General features: G+C 41.8%; 1 protein-coding gene across 1 annotated transcript in view; it reads right to left on the bottom strand.

Annotated features, from left to right (window-relative positions):
* cacna2d1a (calcium channel, voltage-dependent, alpha 2/delta subunit 1a) overlaps positions 1–21,505 on the bottom strand; it is a 153,158-nt gene that overhangs the window by 41,488 nt on the left and 90,165 nt on the right. The window contains exons 14-24 of the mRNA XM_084050508.1: positions 21,356–21,405; positions 20,270–20,359; positions 18,765–18,845; positions 16,084–16,167; positions 15,792–15,866; positions 12,903–12,974; positions 11,758–11,829; positions 11,479–11,540; positions 8,373–8,449; positions 3,514–3,574; positions 3,195–3,295 (exon numbers count right to left, since the gene is read on the bottom strand). Of these exons, the coding sequence (XP_083906634.1) occupies positions 3,195–3,295; positions 3,514–3,574; positions 8,373–8,449; positions 11,479–11,540; positions 11,758–11,829; positions 12,903–12,974; positions 15,792–15,866; positions 16,084–16,167; positions 18,765–18,845; positions 20,270–20,359; positions 21,356–21,405 (825 nt within the window). The remainder of the gene's footprint in view (positions 1–3,194; positions 3,296–3,513; positions 3,575–8,372; positions 8,450–11,478; positions 11,541–11,757; positions 11,830–12,902; positions 12,975–15,791; positions 15,867–16,083; positions 16,168–18,764; positions 18,846–20,269; positions 20,360–21,355; positions 21,406–21,505) is intronic.

Here is a 21,505-nt window from a genome sequence, read left to right as displayed (position 1 = left end):
TAATGGGACATATGAGACAGTTATTAGCAGGGGGACGCGATCGGGAAGGAAGGGCCGACCAGATGGGAGAGGCGACAAGTTGAAGGAGAGAAGGACAGGAGTGGACAACGTGAGTGGAAAGAAAGAAAGAAAGAAAGAAAGAAAGGGAGATGGTGGGCGTGTGTGTGTGGGGGAGACAATTAAATATTGTAAAAGTTGTATTCCAGACAATGACTCATCATGTCTCAGCTCACGGCATCATGGACATTGTAATATAATCTCAGTAGTTCTCATCATGTGTACTTTTACCCAAGAGCTGAAACATGAGGAGTCACAACGCAACGTTAATAAAGGCTACACTAGCCGTGCCTCTAAGCCAAGGTGTGTGTGCATGCGGGTGTGAATTAACCGTGTACTGACTTATATATATATATCAGTGATTCTCAACCCTTTTAATTTCAAGGAACCCAGTTTGATATGCATTAGGCCACCACTTAATACAAAAATGTACTCTAAGACCCCAAACTACACAATAAAAAACACAGTTTTAATTTAACTCTGAGAGGGTACAAAATGGTTCCATTTGTACCCTCTCAGAGTTACAGGCCCGTATAAGTGTCGATTTGGACCCCTGGTGGTCCCTGGACCTGACGTTGAGAATTTCTGTTAATTTTTGGGGGGGGGACCGTCCGAGGCGAACGTCGCGCGCTCACCGCCACGGGTCCGAGAGAGCGCCGCCGATCAAAAGATGCTCGCTTCTTTATCCCCCTCCCCCCCTCTCTCCTCCGCGCGCCCCGCCACTTTGAACTCCTCAACAACCCGCTTCAGTCCATTAACATCGAGGGCCCGGTACTCCCCCCACTCCCCCCCCGCACCCCTTCCCCCTCCCCCACAAACCTCGCTTTACGACACACCACACACACATCAGAGAAAACAGCTGGTGTAACACTTTATTTGGACGCCCCGCCACCACACCCCCACACCCACACCCCCTCCAATGGTTTTCATTAGGGCTCCTTTATTGAAGGCAGCCCAGGAATTCCTAAATGTATTTCAACTTCTTCAGCCACTGCAGTGGCTTTTAAACAAGTAAAGCGTGTAACAGTGCTCCCCACGGACCCTGTGTGTTCCATCGTGTTGTCTATCGCTGGTGTCTCTTTCTGAGGACAAACTCCAAACCCCCCCCCCCCCCCCCCCAAAAAAAAAACATTTAAACAAAGGATAAATTGAACTAATATTACACGGGGGATGGTGTGGGGCGTTGTTTAGTTTTTTGTTGTTGTTTTTAACACAGAACCAGACTAAATTGGGACAAATAAAAATTTAGTTGTTGTTTAGTCACAAAGCTCTTGTTAAATACTTTCCATTGGTTAAATATTTATAAAACCCACAGACGTAGCCACTTTCGACCTGGCCTCCCTATTTTCATGCCACCAGTGGTGGAAGAAGTACTCACAATGTAGAAATACTACAAAGTATTGGTATTGACGTACCAAAAGTAAAAGTACTCATTATGCAGAATGTCCCATTTCACAAGTTTTCATGTTTTCAATATTTTGAAAATAGCCGATCTACAAGCTCACAATGTGTCACATCGTGACACATTGTGAGCTTGTAGATCGGCTATTTTCAAATGGCCAAAATGTATATAGGGCTTAAGTGGTTAATTTATGTTTTGTAATAATAATCAAAATCTAGAAACTAAAGTTTTCAAAAAAGTGTAGTGGAGTAAAAGTACAATATTTGCCTCTAGTGGAGTAGAAGTAAAAGTACTGAAAACTGGAAATACTCCAGTAAAGTAAAATATACCTCAAATTTGTACTTAAGTACAGTACTTGAGTACATGTACTTAGTTACTTTCCACCACGGCATGCCACTAAATTAAAAGGCGTGTGTGGTGGGGCCGGGGTGTGTGGGAGGGGTGGGTTGGGGTGGGGTGGTGCGGGGACCCTGAGTCAAGTCATGCAAATCAACGAGCGAATGCGAGAAATGGCCGAGGATGTTAATGCGTTGGTCAGATGTTTTGGGAGAAGGTCGATTGGCCCCTGATTTGTGTTTTATTGCTGCACTCGCGCTCTCGGCCTTGACGTGTCCTGCTCTTTCTCACAAACACACAGTAATTGGATGAGGTCGAGCGGCTGTAGGTGGGGTGTGGACGGTATATTACTGGTGAGTCGAGTGTGTGTGTGTGTGTGTGTGTGGGTGGGTGTGTGTGTGTGTGTGTGTGTGTGTGTGTGTGTGTCACACGGCTAAGCCGATGTGCCTCACACATGTGCACCCAGGCGTGTGATGGTCAGACTTTTAGAGTTAGCATCAAATGGGGTAACACGAACGTAGGGGTTCCATAGTACAAAGCCTTCCCTTGGTCATGAACACCGCACAAGCGCACCAGACCTGAGCTTCACTAAAGCAAAAGGGGGGACGTTTGGGAATAGGCTCAGCTGGCCCTCGTCCATTTAAATGTTCAATATACACCCGAATGCCAAGCCAGATGGGCTCGATTCATTCATGTCTACATACTGTAGCCGATACTGTAACGCTTAACGGCTCTTTGAGATGTAAATAGGAGCCTGTAGCGTGAGCCGGATCCAATTGTGCCACTGAATATAACTAAGGTGCCGCGTAAAACCAGAGAAAGACTATCAACCTTGTATGTACAAAACCGTTTGTTTTCAGGAAATGGAAAAAGAACCTGTGTTCCAATGTAGTTATTCAATATTTATAAAACCCACAGACTTTACCACTTGATCCTGGCTACTTTTTTTCTTTTCTTAATATATTTTGTTGGGCTATTTCTACCTTTATTGATAGATATACAGTAGACTGACAGGAAATTGAGAGAGATGGGGGGTGACACGCAGAAAAGGTCATCGGGATCGTGATTCGAACCCGCTACACGCTGTCAGGCTGGATTAGCAGCCTAGGTGCCCAGACGGCTACGCCAGCCGTCCGGGCCAAACCTGGCATCTTCTAAGTGAAAATGTTCAAAAACAGTAAAGAACAAGAAACAAGAAAAAGCTCAGAATGTGTCACATCTGAGCTTTTGTGCGACACTCTGATAGGACAAAGTATAAAAAAACATCAAAAAGATGAAATATGGAGATACAAGATTTCCGACAGAGAAGATTTGTTTCTCCCATCACAAAGGTATGGCATTTGCACTGTGATAATTACAGTGAGAATGGGGTTGCGTGTAGAGTTGTTTTGATACTCACACTGTGGGTTGTTTGGCGTCTTTCTGTCAATGTAATCGTTGAATTCAATTAAGAACTCTGTGTTATTCTTCCTCACTATGTCCAGGTCCGTGCAGTACTCCCTACGGAAACAAAACAAACACAAACAATACTGTCTTTGACAAAATATACAGTTTTAGTTGAATCATTTGTTCCTTCTTTTTGCATTGATCGTTCTAGCAGTGTAAGAGAGTAGCACCTGACACACAGACAGTCACACACCTTTTATTGACAATTAACCTCTTCCAAAGACATGTATCCAAAATACTTTATAATTTAAAATAATTAAATATCGTCCTACCTTGGTGCAATGAAGGTATAGCCATATTCATCAAACTTGTCCACCTGAAGGCTTTCAGAAACTGCCCAAAAAATAAAGAGCTATAAATATTCCTGCGCATTAAAACATTCATTTGTAAATCACTGTTTGCAGATGATAAGATGCTCCATTGTGCAGAATAGACAATACCTGTTGAACACAATACAACTAATACCAATACAACGCAAAACAAACAAATCAACTGCCATTGAATTAGCAAAGAACAACAACCAATCACTAGAGCCTGTAGTCGTACATACGCACACCTCCACAGATTCTTAATTTTTTAATTCAAATTCAATTCATAAGATTACTGTGCCAGTTTAGGCAGTTTCAACCTGGTGTCACTATATTGGGCATGTTATTTAAAACCAATCAAAAAAATAACCTTAGAACGTGTGAATATGTGTTGTGACCTTGTAGATCATCTATTTGAGCTATTTTCTTCTATTTTTGTCAAAGTCACTTCACAAAGGAGGTCCACAATCAAAGGCTATTGCTATTTGGGGGTCCTTGGCGTGGACATGTTTTGTAACACCTGCCTTAAGGCACATGAGAGTGTAGTGCTTGTGTCTATAATCAATCGATTTTGTATCATGGTGTATTTCTGCTGTGCACAGTATGCAACAAACTTAAAATACAATATGACACAAATAAGCTCACTTAATAGGTACAATTCTGTATTACAGAAGACAAAATAATCATTATATTAACAGATTTTACATGTACTGTACTGTGCACAGGTTGTGTGCAGTTTCTACTTCAAAGAATGTGGTAAAACAGAATGTGGCCTTGAATAAATAAACTGGAAATCAGGTATGACTGACAAAGGGCCAGTGCTGTGGTAGAGACATTGCTAAGAATGCTGGGTAACAACAGGACACAGGAGGACACCGGCTCAAGAACATGGGGAGAGAGAAACATGGAGAAAAAAAATAAATACTTGCCATCTTTCCCTGGAGTGGAATAAAAAAATCCCAGCAGAGAGAGAGTGAGCGAAGGAGTTTCATCCCCGGGGAGGAGGTAAAGACGAGAGGGAAGAAAAGGAAAAGGAAATAGAGACAGGGTAAAACCACAGGGGTCAAAGGTCACACAATATCTTATTCACAGAGCGAGTCCTGAATAGAAATATTGCAGCGCAGACAATAGGTTTCCATGCCTCTGGATGGAAAAGGCGACAGGGCGTCATCAGCGCAGGACGAGGGGCTTTAAATGTGGTCGCGGGAATTCACATTTCTCACATCACAGTTTAGTTTTTGCGTTCAACTGCTTTTAGCGCTAGTATCAGCATGCTCTCTGTGATGAATCGACAGGGTTATTAAACATGAGTGATGTATTCATATGGTAATACGGTGGAAATCATCCGTGCAATATTAACCATGGCTCGGCGAGACATAACCTTGGAGATGCTTTGATATTTTCCAAAGCACATCGCTCTGACAGCTGATTATACTGTACAGTCAAATGTTTCATGACGGTAGGGACTACTTCTTGTCTGCTTTGGTGGGCCACGATTGGAAAATAATTGCATCCATGTGCATTTCCTTTGTTGTGCGGTCACTACTCGCTAATCCGACAAAATATCTAATAATGATGGATCGCAGGCTGAGTGGAGGGGTGGCGAGTGTACATATTTTCTGCACTTTCGCACGCCTTCTCTCGACGACAGTGACGTCGCCTCCCTTTGCGAACGTCGAGGAATGTGAATTACTGCATGAACGTGACAGACAAGACTAGCAGAGTATGGACTTAATATTAACCAACGTTTCAAAGATAGCTAAAAATAGCCTATCTACGAGCTCTACAAAGTGAGAATGTCGATCGGCTATTTTTGACATTCATAGAGTGACAAAATATATAAGGCTTGAGTGTTATCAAGAGTTATTTGATTCAAGATTGATTCAAGGGATTTAATCAATCAGATATATGACGGAATGCAAACATCAATTAATCTGACAAGAAATGGTCAAATATGCAAAAAGAAAACCCCCCAAAATACAAGCAATCAATCAAAACATGACGAGACACATCGGAGGGAAATGGAAGAAGATACGATTCATAGACACACAGAAGGAAAAAGAGAGAGTGATGCTCAGGTGGGTGAGGGATCATCATTAAGGATGTTTTACAAGCTCAAAATGACTCAATAAAAGGAGAAAATAAATCAAAGGGAAGAAAGGCAGCCAGTCACGGTTGTTTTGGTTGCAGACTCATAGCTTTCTCTTTTATGGTTTCACCTTAAAATCATGCAAACATCCTCCCCTCTGTTCTCTGTGGTTTAATGCCAAAACCACATCTGAGCGCCATCACAAGAACAGGTGGGGGTTAAGTACACGCATACACACGTGCGAGTGTGCGCACACGCACGCACACACACACACACACACACACTTCCGACACATTCAGCTGTTTTGGGGGGCGTATTGCATGCGAAGCAGTCCTCGTGTTAGCAGACATCGACTTGAATCAGCGCGGTCTAATAGTCATTATTAGTAATCAGAACCCACGGAATGAATAAACAAAACGCAACAAAAGACGCTCGTTGTTTTGTGACTCGCAGGTTTGTGAGTTGGCAGGCGGACTCGTCACACTGAACAGCGTTTCACTGTTGTTGACGCATAGTGATGACGTCACATCCTAACCAGCTTCCACACCCGCAAAAATCCAGAGCGTTCGTTTTAACTCTGAGAGTGTAAAAACCTGACCGTTTTGGGGTCTGTTTTTTACACTCTCAGAGTTAGTTAGAACGCCTCGGGATTTTGTACCTTCTAGCATTTGGCAGCAGTGTAAGGAGGAAAAAGACGGTCAGGGATTTACGCGAGTAAACCACAGGAGGAGAATACTTGCCCAAAAACGCTGCAGGGATCCGACACACCGGGAAAGGTCAAGAGTTCAGGAGGGCAGGAGGAGTTAGGAGGGAAAAAAGGAAGGGAGAGGAGAGGAGAGGAGAGGAGAGGAGAGGAGAAGAAGCCAACGGGGTCACACAAATGAAGCATAGCGTTAGTTCATGCAGGACACGGAAGTCGTGCACGCCAAAGCTGTAACCAGCAGTCAGTCAGCTGATGTGAACATCAGCTTTCTATTCCCCATTCACAGCCCAGCTGGTCATTACATCACACACTCATTATCCAATCACAGCTCACGCTTGAGCAAAGAGGTTCCTATAAATATGGCTTCATATTCTCTAGGTCTTTCTTGGTTGCTGAACCAATGCATTTTGCTAGCTCCTCCTCCACCCCAGCCTCCACCTTTTGATTAGAGTCTGCATAGGCTCAAATACTTGTGATTATCATGTATATCTGCTTTGTTTAGAGTCTGGCTTAGGCTTAAATACTTGTGGTTATCATGTATATCTGCTGTTTAAAATCTTGCTAGGCTAAAATACTTGTGTTTATCATGTATCTGCTAATTCTAACTAATATGTTAATGTATTGCTTGTTGTTGTCATTGTATTCCTATGGGGGATTTGCTTAAGCATTCTCTGAATATATGCTTAGCAGGCTGCTTCGACAAAATTCAGTGAATATTCTCCCAAGAGTGGAGCTTTAACGCCAAGCTTAACTGTATTCCATTTGTGGCAATAAATGGTTCTTTATCTACTAAGACGAGAGTGTTTCTGATTGAAAATATTTTATTCAAATTTGAATAAGAATATTGTAACTTGAAAAAGTAACGTAAATGTACAGTAAACAACACCAAGGGTGTTCCCTTGCAGTCATGAGTGCATGTTAAGCAGGTAAACAACAGTAATGTACACTGGAGTACATGTTCGTCCTTGCATCCATCCATTCATCCCTCCACTGTTTCTGTCCCAAAGCCACATGTCCCATGGAGCTACAGCGCTGTACACAGTGCAAGCACACACACACACACGTCTTGATGACAGAGTGCATGTTGTACAGACACAGAGAGACACACTAGAGACATTAAAGGACAGAGGGAGACAGACCCTGACCAGGGAGGAACATATCTTAATGCCATAAACCTCCCCTCTGAGCAACGCCATGAGTCAATGACATCTTTTACAAGTGGGAAACTCTCGGAGGCGACACAAGTGCACATATGGAACCTCTGATCCGCTATGAAGACCCCAGATAGGATGCACAAGAGGGACTACTCACACGCACGTACACACACACGGTCGCACACATGCAGACACGCACGCACGCACGCACACACACACACACACACACACACACACACACACACACACACACACACACACACACACACACACACACACACACACACACACACACACACACACACACACACACACACACACACACACACACACACACACACACACACACAGCGAGGAAGCTATAAATGAATTGATTCATATTGTATGTGTGAAACTGGAGCCTCTAAGGGTCGGGTTGTCTGGCAACACAACTTCAGGACCACAACTAACGGGGGCTGTTACCATGGTGATATAAGAGACAAGGGCAAGAAGGGGTGCCGTGTGCGTGTGTGTGTGTGTGTGTGTGTGTGTGTGTGTGTGTGTGTTATGATTGATAGGAACCACAAGTTTAAGCTCAAGCAGCCCAGCCATATATGGAGTGCATGACTGTGATTGGACAAAATTAACAGTCACTATCCATCCACTGGCTGTTTATCTAAAACTGTTATTGAATTAAAAAAAACTGCCAACTATTGCTGATCTAGAAGGTCACAATTTGTCACAATTCAACATGTTGTGATCTTGTAGATCGGCAATTTTTGCACAACACAAACAGTACAAATACAAGAGGAAGGTTTGGATTGGCCATTTTTCTCTGATGTAAGAGTAAAATAGCCAATCGGCTGAGGAGTTTAAATGGATATAGGATGGTACTTACATCTGGCCTGCGTGATAGTGTCCCCGATCGTGGCTTGGATGTAATGAAGGCTGTAGTTCGGAAGGACCAATGCTAGGCTGAGAAAAACAACAACAACACACACTGTTATTTTTACCCTTTCATGCAATAATTATTATCTACTCTATTATGTTTTCTATGCAATACTTTCATCTAATTCTTGTACAGTGTTGAAGGACCTGCCTGTATGCATTTACTGTATATAGTTATATGTCATATTATGAAATATGCATTTGTGACAGGGATTGGTAAAAAGGGAATTTGTGCAACATACACTTGCACAAATCAAGGAAACAGGTAGGATTCTCTTTTTTCTGTGGGTATTTTGTTTCATATTACACAAGTTTAAATCCACTCAATTCAACAAACAGCAGTATTAGGCTCACTAAATACTTTTAATTTGTCCTTAAACTAACTGCTGTGAGAGGTGTGAAAAAAATGATCTTTGACCGGCTATTCCTCAGCTGATTTAAGGTTATCAGCATTCACGTAAGTAATTCGTTAGGGTAGAAAACCTTGTATGTCCAAAACTGTTACTTTTCAGTTAATGAAAACATTTAAAATGTAAACTTCCACTTTAACTTAATTAATGATATTATTCTTTTTTTCCCCTAAAAATAGCCAATCGGCTATTCCAGCTACTTCTGTGTGACACTGTAGTATGACAAAGTTGAATTTAGGGAAATAAATTACATAAAAGTTGAAATATGGAGATACAAGGTTTCTGCCTGACAGTGACGATATCTCCAACTGTTTTCAGATTTCACGGTATGACACCTCTTCTCAAATCTTACAATCTGCACTTTCATAAGGAACATTCTATCAGGGCCCCCGTCGGCGCATAATGTGTGTGCTTTCTGTTCATATACGACAAATAAACTAGAAACTTGAACCACATGTTAAAACAAACTACATTGAAACCGTGCCATCCAATGCGCGTACGCAAAAACATACATGCCGCACGGATATAAACACATCATGTTTCAAATCCGCACCCTTTGCGGTGAGAGGAACAGCCCGGGCCACCAATCACAAAATCAACACTGCATAACCAGACTTTAATGTACAACAATACATCATCACAAACATTCCATAAATCCTTTCAACAAGTCCTGCAAAGCATTTTTGTTTTTGCGAGAGGCTCACTTTTCCCCAGAAAATAATGTCCACAAGGTGAAAAACAGTGGCCCCTACTGGCCTTAATCATATTAGACAGTGAAATCCTGAGTCTTAATTTCATACATTTGAAACTCTGAGTGTACAAATGTAACCAAATGGACCCTTCCCTTGCCCGTCCATTTGATTACATTTGTATACTCTCAGAGTTGAAAATAACAGTGAGGATTTTATTGTGACTAGCTGCAGAGGTGTCAGATTTTTTTTAAAATGCCGATTTACAAGCTCACAACACATCGCATATGTGATGTGTTGTGAGCTTATAGATCGGTTATTTCGATTTTTTTTTAATATATATTTTTTCAAATAAATCAAACTGCCTGTAATGTCATACCCAAAATAGGGAGGCCAGTTTTAAAGTGAATAATGAATGTATGGTTTCAGAAAGAAAATAAGTGTCCATGAGTGTTGATCTAAAATCTAAAAAACATTCAGAGGTGAAAGAAATAATTAAAAACCTTGAACAAGGTTAAATCCAAAAGCTTAGGGGGTGGCATGGTGGCAAATGACGCCCCTGGCTGAGTGGCTGAGCTGTGCCTGGATATTGTCATGAACGTTTGACCTCGTTATGAAGGGTTCCGGTTCTGTTCTGGAGTGGTTCTGAGCAACTTAAGCCAAAACCTTCCCAAGTGGGCCAACGGATTACACTGTAGCATCTGGGCTTTTTCCGAGTTCTTACACAACTTTGCCTGGGTTGCTAGAATAATAATATCCTTCTAAAGCCGCAGTCCGTAGGTTTTATGTCCTACCCGAGAATTGAACCCGGGTGTCGCGCATGTATCGGAGAAAAACATCTGTACCGCTCAGTTAACCCATTAAGACCTGAGGCGAAAATCGTTTTTATTTTTTTTAAATAGCAGATCTACAAGCTCATAGCGCGGCACCGAGTGCCGCGCTATGAGCTTGTATATCTGCTATTTTTGAATAGCCAAAGAAATCTAAAGTGACACAGATGCGTTCCAGGTCTTAACGGGTTAAGATGGAATCCCTGCTTATAGGGGAGATGTTGCGCTTATGAGCTTCAGGCAGTCCTTGTCATCATGATTTGTGTGCGTGGGGAACTCATTTGAAACAAGCTCAGTGCTTTTATGAGTCTTCCAGTTTAGTAGACCTCGTATTGTGAATTTGTACTTCCATGTACTGTTGTTCTCATGTCTTACTAAATAAAGTACATCAATCAATCAATCAGTCAACTGGCAGGTGCCCTACCCGACACCAGGGGTCTTGATGTCTCAGTGGAAGAGTAGGGAGACCACCTCCAACCACAGTTAATAGAGTTGTGATCAATTCTAATTTCCCATTTTTCAGTTTAGTGTTTGACTTCAGTTTAGTTTTAGCTAGTCTTACAAGTGCATAAGTAGTTTTAGTTTTAGTTGTTGGTCTTACATTGTTCAGAGATGTTATTTAGTTTTTCTTTTTTAAATTTCAGTTAACCAAATTACTTTTTTCAACTTCCAACCACTGCATGTGTACTAGTTATATTGTATTAACACACACTTACCATATAGATTAGTTCAAATGATGTTTTATTCATTAAAATAAGTTCTGTATTGCAGCTTTTAAGGGACAGTACACCCAAAACATTTTTTTTAAATCCTATCGATTAAGTCATCCCATGGAGACTTGAATTCATAGATTTCTTTTCGTTTTTGTCACATTCCTAAGCCAATAAATTGATGACCAGCCAACCGGTAGGCAGCGGTTCCGGTAGGAGACACAAAGGAGACTCTTTGTGTCTTCTACCGGAACCCGCTGCCGGTCATCAAATTATTGGCTTAGGGAATGCAACAAAAACAAAACAATATCTATGAATTCAACTCTCCATGGGGTGACTAATCGATCGAAAAAAAAGACATTTTGGGGGTGAACTATCCCTTTAAACATATTCAGAAGACGGGGACATCACACCTACCTGTAGTCTGTCCCCATCACTGGTGCGTAAGTGTACGTTCTATGACCTCGGTCAATGTGGCGCTACGGAGACAAAGACACAGCCCATTGGTTGAGGAATAACACACACACACACACACACACACACACACACACACACACACACACACACACACACACACACACACACACACACACACACACACACACACACACACACACGCGCACACGCAGAGCGTTTAGCCAAGGTTTCACAGATGTTGCTACTATCGCCATCATGATCTTCCATTATGGCCCTTACCTCATCCTGGGATTTGAGCAGAGTGTTGACGGTGTGGTTTCCTTTCAGCCCGTCAATCATCTTCCTCCTTATCTGTCGACGTGCAAGTTCAACAAAACAAACACAAGACAAGTCAAACCACATTCATGTTTTAATGAACTAACTGGCTCTAAGTTGACTTTATTAAGGCCAGTGGTTCCCAAAGAAGTCCGTGCCAAGGACCACCAAATAGCCATAGCATCTAGCTGCACCCTATTGCGTAATGGCTTAAAAGAAAGAAAGAAAGTTAAAGAAATTAAAGAAATACTGAGAAAATAGCGAAAACTGCAGATGCAACGCATTGTTAGCTTCTAGATCAGCTATGTTCTCTATTTTTGAAAGAAATAAAAAATGTAATAATAATCTTCACAATAATGACATGCCCAAAATAGGGATGCCAGGTTGAAAGTGATTACACTGGCACAATGATCTTACCACACACACACACACACACACACACACACACACACACACACACACACACACACACACACACACACACACACACACACACACACACACACACACACACACACACACACACACACACACACACACACACACACACCATTATGATTTTATTTCTTTTGTTCTTATTTCTTTTTACTTTCCTCTTTTTCTCAATCAACTCCCCCCCAATGCCCCGTTGCCCTCACTTTGAAAACATGTGTACACTATCAAAAGGGGATAACACCAGAAGCTGATTTGTATTTGTATTTATATTTTGTTCAAAATGTTGTTTTTGTTCAAAAATGTCATCTAAATCCTAACAGTTTTCTGAAAAACGTACAGTATGTTGCTATACCTGGTGCTCAAACTTTTTCATGTCAAGGACCCCCCAAAATGTAATGTATTTGGCCGCGGACCCCCCCCCCCCAAATGTTTAGCTCCAGGGACCTCCAGAAGAAAAGATTTGAGTTCAAAAATGTTTTATGATTTGCACACACTTTCATGATTTTTCAAAAATGGCAGACTAAGCTCATGAGCTTGTATATCTGCTATTTTTGAATAGCCAAAGTGTAAAATAATGGCTAAAGTGGTTACACAGATGCTTTCCCTGGTTTAATGGGTTAAAGGATTTCACCCCCCTTTAATTGGCATGATGCATATCTACCCATCATACTGACCAGTACTTTGACCTCATCCTCCAACTCAGCGTCCAGAAAGTCCAGAGTTACAGGCTCTTGGAACTTGCGATTCTACATGGAAAAGGAAAATGATGGTTAGCACACGTTAGCAACCATTTCATCTGGATAATACCACAGAGGATGCAAGACATAGGCGGTGGTATTTTGGGGGAAAATGGACATTGAACATTTTCATGTCAAGGACCCCCCAAAATGATATGTATTTGGCCACGGACCCCTCCCCATCTCCAAATATTTAGTTCCAGGGACCTCCAGAAGCAAAGATTTGAGTTAAAATTTGATTGACATGATTTTTCAAAAATAGCATACTGTATCTACAAGCTCATAGCGCGCACTAAGTGACGCGCTATGAGCTTGTATATCTGCTATTTTTTACCTCCAGAAGCAAAGAGTTCAAATGTTTCGCTTAAAAGAAATATATAGATTCAAAGATTTGCACACATTTTCATGATTAAAAAAAAATTAGCAGATCTACAAGTATGAGCTTGTTTATCTGCTATTTTTGCCATGAACATCAAGTATCCATCTTTGCTTCAGATGTTTTCGTTGAGAGAGGAACCCGACCAGAGCAACATCATTAATTGCTTCTGGGAATGGGACGTCAACAAAGACGAAAGGAAATGATTGAACACTATTACCATGTGAAATAATCTCGTCGTTTTCTGTCGTAATCATCTGTGACCAACGTTTTCGCTGGGAAATTGCAAGAAAGTGCAAGAACAATCTTGAAGATTTGATGAGAAACACATGGCCAGGTGGATGTTTGGACTTCAACCGCAAACAGTTAGTCTCAAACATCGTAGTATTGAGACACAGTTAAAGCTACGATCCGGAACCTATTTGAACCCATTCAACCAGGGATGGGGGGACCGCGACCAAATAAATATCATTTTGGGGGTCCTTGGCGCGAAGAAATTTGAGAACTACTGATATAGAAGGCATTAGTAGAATTAAGGCCCATTTTCCGTGCACCGGTGTCGTGCAGCAAAAATAGAGCTATTTATTAGTTTGTAGATCTTTTGCTATTTGTAGATCATTCGCTAATTGTGAAGAACATTTTGCTCATAATAACATCCACAAAAGTCTATAATGAATAAAAGGTTATTTTAACCAAGGTGTATGGTATGAGTACAGTGGTGCAGTGGTTGGCGATGGTCTCCTTGGGTGTCCTACCCTGTTGTTGGGTAGGACACCTGCTGGTTGACAACGTCAATAAAGTTATTTGAAGCGAAAAGGACACCAGATAAACGGCCATCGTTACTGTAGTACCGTACGGACATCGCTGCAGTTACAGTCTCGTCGCAATTACCTCTCGCCGCTGGGAAAGGAATACAATTCCAAAGCTCAGCCGTAATGATTGTTTGCTTACTGCACTCCATCACAAAGATAATTCTTTACTTCCATAAAGCAAGTTCAAGTTAAGCATCCTGAGGTCATTATACACTGAAGAGCAACGGACAAAAATTCTACTCTAGAACGGTATTTTCCAAACATAGGTTTGTGACCCATTTTGATTTGCGGACTCATTGTTATGGGTATCAAGTAAATATCCCTTCTTTTCTTTTTAACCTTTCCTATAATAAAAAAATAATAATAAAAAATAAGTCTTTTGCACACCTACAAAGGCGACAGGTGCGTAGGAGAAGACCAGACGACGGCCCCAACTCACTGAAAGAAAGAATTCCCGCACAAATGCAGGACAAAAAGATTTAATGGGAATATAACAACGTTTCGGTCTATTAGACCTTCATCTTCAGTCCTTAAGATAACCTGAGGAAGGTCTAATAGACCGAAACATTGTTATAATCCCATTAAACCCTTTTTCTTGCATTTGAAGACAGTGTGCTGGAGTTTTTTCTTTCAATTATTAAAAAATAAATAAAAAAAATCCCCAAAAATATTTCATTAAAAAAAAGAAAAGATTCAAACACATCTAACATATTTCATAAGATTTTCAGAAATTCTACTCGGTTGTGAACTTGTAGCTTGCCTATTTTACTATTTCCGAAATACTGTAGGTAGGGCTTAGACTAAGTAATTAATTCACTCAAAAGTTTGTGAACCGCTGCTTTTCAAAGAGTGAATTTCAGAGAGGCCCAGAGCTCGCTCTCTCTCCTACAGTATATCATATTAGTTTATGCTTTTCTAGCCTATGTTATGCTACAGCGGGTTGTTAAACCTTCACTTGCTGACACTAATGTGTTTACGCTTGGCTTTACTAGGCTACGCAGGATGAAAACTCCATCACACTGCTAAGTCTCTCCACTTGTTGACAGTCAGGTATGCAACGCTTTGCTTGTTAAACCAGGCGGTGGGTGGGATTGTAAATTCTGGGGGCTGTGTAATTAAGTGATCAGATCTTTTGTAAGAAAAGTTCTGGACGGTTAAAATAGTGTTAGCGCATTGAGGAACACAAAGGGGAACATCTGGGCCACGCTGGGGCTTGTAGCACAATATTTCCCCAAATATAGGGCAGCGAACCATTTTGGGTCACAGACCAGTTTTTATGGGTTGCGAGTATACTACAAATATATATTAGTTTTTTCCAAACATGACTCAAAGGTCAATAATAGTGAAAATAACAGATCTACACGCTCACAATGTGTCACGTAATTATCTTTTTGAAATGGGGCTTAAGCGGTTAATTCATAATGTATTTTTGTAAGTTTGGGGCCCCCGGGAGACAACAAATCATCTCGGGTCGGGTGGAAACCTCATACGTCCAAAACTGTTACTTTTCAGGATTGATCAGAACACGAAAAGTTGAAATATGGAGATACAAGGTTTCTGCCTGACAGCAACAAACAATGTTTCTTTTTAGGTTCTGGGAACGCCTGTCGCCCGCTGCAGCAGATTGATGGGACACACCATTGGCTGGAGGTTGGGATGAAGGACGACGTAGCCGTTGGGGTCGATGGCGAAGTAGTAACCGTTTGGTCCAAACTGCGGCGGGAAACGGACAAACAGAGAGACAGATGGACCAAAAAGTGTCACTGGGGAATAACATGACATTTACGCATGTGAGTCTCAGTACTGCATGTCACTGAGTGATGAATGTAAATGCGCTTAACCTGTGTGTTTATAGGTGTAATGTGTATGTGTGTGGTTGTACGTGTATGTGTATGTGTGTGTGTGTGCGTGTGCGTGTGATTGCTCTTACAGTAAAACGAGGCGTGAGTCTCTTGATATCTTCCAGGGAAACATCAACAGCCATAACACCCAAGATGAGCTGGTTCTGAGATTTCTGAAAGACAAGAAGAATAGATTTATTTTTTTTTGTCTTATGAACCTCATGAAGTTCATGAAGACCCCCCCCCACCACATCCCCACCCCCCCACATCCCCACCCCCACCCCACCCACCAGAGAGGCCTGCTGCTGATGTTGTTCTTTCCTAGATGAGTCAAGCCTCTCGCGACCCCCCCCCCCCCAGTGAAGTTTGGATCAGTTTCCAAGCTAAACGGGGCGCCGCAGTTCAGTTGAATTCGGGACAACACTAATTCCCGCAAAGATCTGCGGCCACCGTGAGTCACTGACGAGGCATTTCCAGCGTCCCGCTTGATCCAGAACTGGAGGTGGGTTTATGTCCTTCTCGAGGTACAGTTACTGTACACTGTACATGTAAAGAATCCCTACGCTCATCTTGAACCACTTAGAAGCTACCGGATTGTTTGCCCTCTCTCTCTCCTTCTCCCTCTGTCTCTCTCTCTCTCTCATCTCTCGGTTTGATCTTGTTTTTTGATTTCACGTTGCGCGACACGGTCGATTCCTCCTTCCTGTGGAAGCACGTGGGCGGGCTTTGACCGACCACAGGGCGTCAACAGAAAGGAACCAGGATGTACTGTATGGCCACAACAAAGGCCAAGATGAAAGGGAAGGATGAGACGGTAATTGTCTGTATTCATAGTGCATGTTGATTGGTTTTAGTGTGGTAAACATTATGGCGGTGTTGAGGGACTCACCCGTAGGGGGTCAAAGTGTCAGAGGGGGTTAGTCAGTCACGTTAGATGAAGGTTGTACGTATGTATGGAGGAGCATTACAGTAGGTATGCACAGTATCAGACAAATAAGATGTAACATAGACGTCTCCTTTTTCTGGGGGGATCTGGGGGGACCCAGTGACGCTTATTGCTATGGATACCATATAAACAACACATCCTCATGTCGTTGATGTCGGTCGATGTGGGGCAGAAATTTCTACATTTTATGTTTTTCTTTAAAAAAATGAATGCCCTACTGCACCATACAAGAGTGTCACACAAAGGTAGCGAAGATATTCACTATTTTTCAAATAAAAATTGTTTTTGGACATACAAGGTTTCCACCCGTAACGATTATGTATAACAAACGTGTCACAGACTGACTGACTGACTGACTGATATGAGATACTGTTCAACGTTTTTCAGGCCAAGGACCCCCTAGCTGAGAGAGAGATGAAGCAGCGACCCCCTCTACTGTATATTGTATAACTTTGTGTTTCAGATTAAACTTTTTGTCCCCCTCTACACCTAATAGGCCTACCCCTTTGAAAAGAACAGAGATGCTGGCGTTCAAGTGGTTAATGTAAAAAAATAAATCATATCACAAAAAGATTTGGCGGCCCCCCTGTAGTAGCTCTGAGGACCCACTAGGGGTCCCACGTGGACCCCCGGATGAAGACCCCTGCTGTAGACTGAATGTGGATCTCGGACCAGCCTGTGACATCAGTCATTTATGATGTCAGATGCCTATGACATATCTATAATGTAATAACTCCAAATTTGAAAGTCTAAATATTTCAAAAAGTAAAACATAATGTGATATAATTTATATGTTAACAGTACATCAACAGGTAATGTATTATGAGGATGAAAACGTTTTTAAAAAAAAATGTATACAAAATAATGCAGGGCCCCCCACCCTGGGCAAGACCTGCGATGTTGGTTGTCTAGGAAGTTGACAACCGGAAATGGTTGAATTTGGCGGAAGTACCGCCCAAGGAAATGACGTTGATGCTTTACAAATCTGTTAACATTCTCCGTGAATGAAACGAGTGTTGTGATTGGTCAAAAAATATCGTTTCCGGGGGAAACGGAAATCTGTCCACTCAGGACTTCCTAGACACTCGCTGCTTTAGGTCGTGACCAGGCTCTTCTTTTCGCAGATGAGTGAGGCTGGGACCGAGGTTAAGGGCCCCCAGAGGACAGATAGATAAAAGAACGCACAGTTCTCCATCAGATCAAAGACTAAAGAGTGATTAGAGTGATTAACCACCTCAACCCTAGCCTCCCGACATTCGGCGAGAACCTCGGATCTACAAGCTCGTCTACAAGCGAGAATATCCGATCTACAAGCTGGGGGACCCTGGTCAACTAAGGAATACAGGGTTTAACCCATTAAGGCCTGTGTGGACGATTCTAAAAATGTCTTCTAACTAGCTACTGTTTATCAGTGGTTCTCAAACTTTTTCATGTCAAGGACCCCCAAAATGATATGTATTTGGCCACGGACCCCCATCTCAAAAATATTTTGTTCCAGGGACCCCCAGAAGCAAAGATTTTAGTTTAAAATGTATGCTTTAAAAAATATATATATATTCAAAGAATTTGAAAAAATATTCAGGATTTTTCAAAAATAGCAGATCTACAAGCTCATAGCTATGAGCTCAGCTATTTTTGTGACGCTATATTAACTCGTTTAGCTGGGGACCCCTTGCAAAACTAGGGGACCCCCAAAGTAGGCCTATAAAAAAATGGTTGAAGTGGTTAAAACGATTGTGACGCTATATTAATCCATTCAATCTAGAGATTAGATTTATTTGTCTATTCAAAAATAGCAGATGTACAAGCTCATAGCTAACGTACCTTGATGCCTCTGTCCTTGTCAGCTTTGGTGACCGTCTTGTTGAAGACTGGCAGCGTTCCTGTTATCACCAGTCCCAGTTCCTGACGGGGCAAAACGCACAACATTTTCATCATACAAACTAGAGCAGTAGTCCTCTCAAGATTTTAGTGTCCCAAATCTATATTTGGCCCCGGTACCCCATCCTAAATGTTTTTTTGCCAGGGACCCCCAGAAGAGAAGATTTATGCTAAAAAATTATCCCAATTATTCAACATTTTCGATATTTTTCAAAACTTTTCTAAAATAGCAGATGTACAAGCTCACAGCGCGGCACTAAGTGTCGCGCTGTGAGCTTGTATATCTGCTATTTTTAAATAGCCAACGTATAAAATGATGAAGTGGTTAAAATGAGTGTGATTCTGTATTAAAAAAAAAGATAATTTGGGGACCCCCAAGAACCCCCCCAAGGACCCCTGGGGGTCCTTGGGGGGGTCCCTGGGGGTCCCACAGAACCAATGAACTAGACCTCATTACAGTACTGTATGTCCAAAACAGTTACTTTTCAGGATTCAAATAAAAAAATAGCAAAAGTCGCAGATCCACAAGCTCAAAACACGACATGAAGTGTTTCGAGCTTGTAGATCTGCCACTTTTTGACGCTTTTGTCTGACGCTGTAGTATATGATCAAGTAGGTAATTTACGAAAAAAACACAAAAATATGGCGACATATAAATTCATATATAATTATGTTTGGTGTCCTATGCAGGAGACCCCGTATTCGAATCTCAGGTAGGACTTACGGATTACAGCTTTAGAAAGCAAGAGCTATTTTTTTCCTAAAAAGCAAAATCCATTTCATGGCCCGAAGGACAAATTTTAAATCATCCTCTGCTCCCAAAGCCCCAGTGCTGTCAACAAACACCCCCGACACTGTCACCGTTTTACACACACACACACACACACACACACACACACACACACACACACACACACACACACACGCGCACTACTATACTTGTGAGAACTCACGCACACACACACACACACACGCACACTACTATACTTGTGAGCACTCACGCACACACGCACACACACACACACACACACTACTATACTTGTGAGCACATCCAAGCGTATCAAATTGTAGGACGGTTTGCGATTTTTAACCTAAGTTGTACTTAGTTTGCATGGTGGCGTTGTGCGCCGAAAATCACTGATATTCAAGCCCATATGTAGATCTGCTATTTTCAGTGAGAAACACTGGCGCGTAACAAAGTACGAAATGCCTAATTTACAACCCAAAAAACCCAATCTAAATGTTTTCCAAACCGTTTTACAATTTCTCTTACGAGGCGTGGATCATGACAGTTGTCTCACAATGTAAATGTCTCAAATTCTACCATACTTGAGGAAAATTCGACCCTCACAAGTATAGTAATACAAGTACACACACGCACGCACGCACGCACGCACGTGACCTACAGGTCTGTGATATGCATTGTGATGGTAATGCGTGTAACATACCAGAGCATCCCAGTAGACGTTGGTCCATTGAACCTGCTTGGCTTTCCCAGCCGCTCGCACCATCGGTCTGCCCAACACATCAAGGTACTCCTGTTGGGGGGGGGAAGAGAGAGAGAGAGAGAGAGAGAGAGAGAGAGAGAGAGAGAGAGAGAGAGAGAGAGAAAGAGAGAGAGAGAGAGAGACAGAGAGAGAGAGAAAGGGATTCAGCCCAACCTCCAGCCACAAGAGGGCATACACAACACCGTCACAGACTTTTGAGGGAAAAAAAGTGATTGGCCAACATAAGATAAACAAGGTCAGAGTTTTACGAGTTGACTTTGATTTCAACTCGTTATTTTTTTGTGCTTTATTGATTTTAATTCTCCTCTCTTGCTGGTCTGGAGTTTTTTTTCCTAATAAAGTTGTTTTCTTATTTATAATTGTTTGTCTCCTCTCCCCTGGTCCACACACACATGAAAAGAGTACTTAGAAAAGCTCGGGGGATAAATTGTGTCTGAGACATGACCTTTGATACGATCTAAATGTCTCAATAGAGGAGCAGGGAGACAAAATACAACCACCCCAATTGTATAAGTTATATTGTATTAACCCATTGAGACCTGAAGCCGATTCTACATGTCTCGTAAATCTCAACAGTATTCTGAAAAACGTATGTTTCTATATCAGTGGTGCTCAAACTTTTTCATGTCAAGGACCCCCAAAATGATATGTATTTGGCCGCGGACCCCCATCAAAATATTTTGTTCCAGGGACCCCCAGAAGCAAAGATTTTAGTTAAAAATATTCGCTTTAAAATATATATATATTCAAAGATTTGCACACATTTTCACGATTTTTCAAAAATAGCAGATCTACAAGCTCGTAGCGCGGCACTCGGTGCCGCGCTATGAGCTTGTATATCTGCTATTTTTGAATAGCCCAAAGTGTAAAGTAATGCTTTTTAGCTCAAATCTAAAAATGACACAGTTCCAGGTCTTAATGGGTAAAATAGGGAAAATAGCAGATCAGCCGTTTTGCTGATGGTTATATGACAAAGTAGATAGAGCTTGAGTTGTTCATGAATGCGTGTCATGCACTGTACTGTACCTGTGTGTTGATTCTGATCGCCCCTATGGATGGGATTTCATAATAATAACCTGAAAGGGAAAATCAAAAACAAAACAAACATTGAGAACATTGATGGAGGATTCAGATGTCATCACAACATTATGGGATAGTCTCCATCACGTGGCTGAG

The sequence above is a fragment of the Gymnoscopelus microlampas genome (genome assembly GCF_963454915.1).
Source record: "Gymnoscopelus microlampas genome assembly, chromosome: 23".
Taxonomy (NCBI): domain Eukaryota; kingdom Metazoa; phylum Chordata; class Actinopteri; order Myctophiformes; family Myctophidae; genus Gymnoscopelus; species Gymnoscopelus microlampas.
This window is presented reverse-complemented; position numbering and strand designations above follow the sequence as displayed.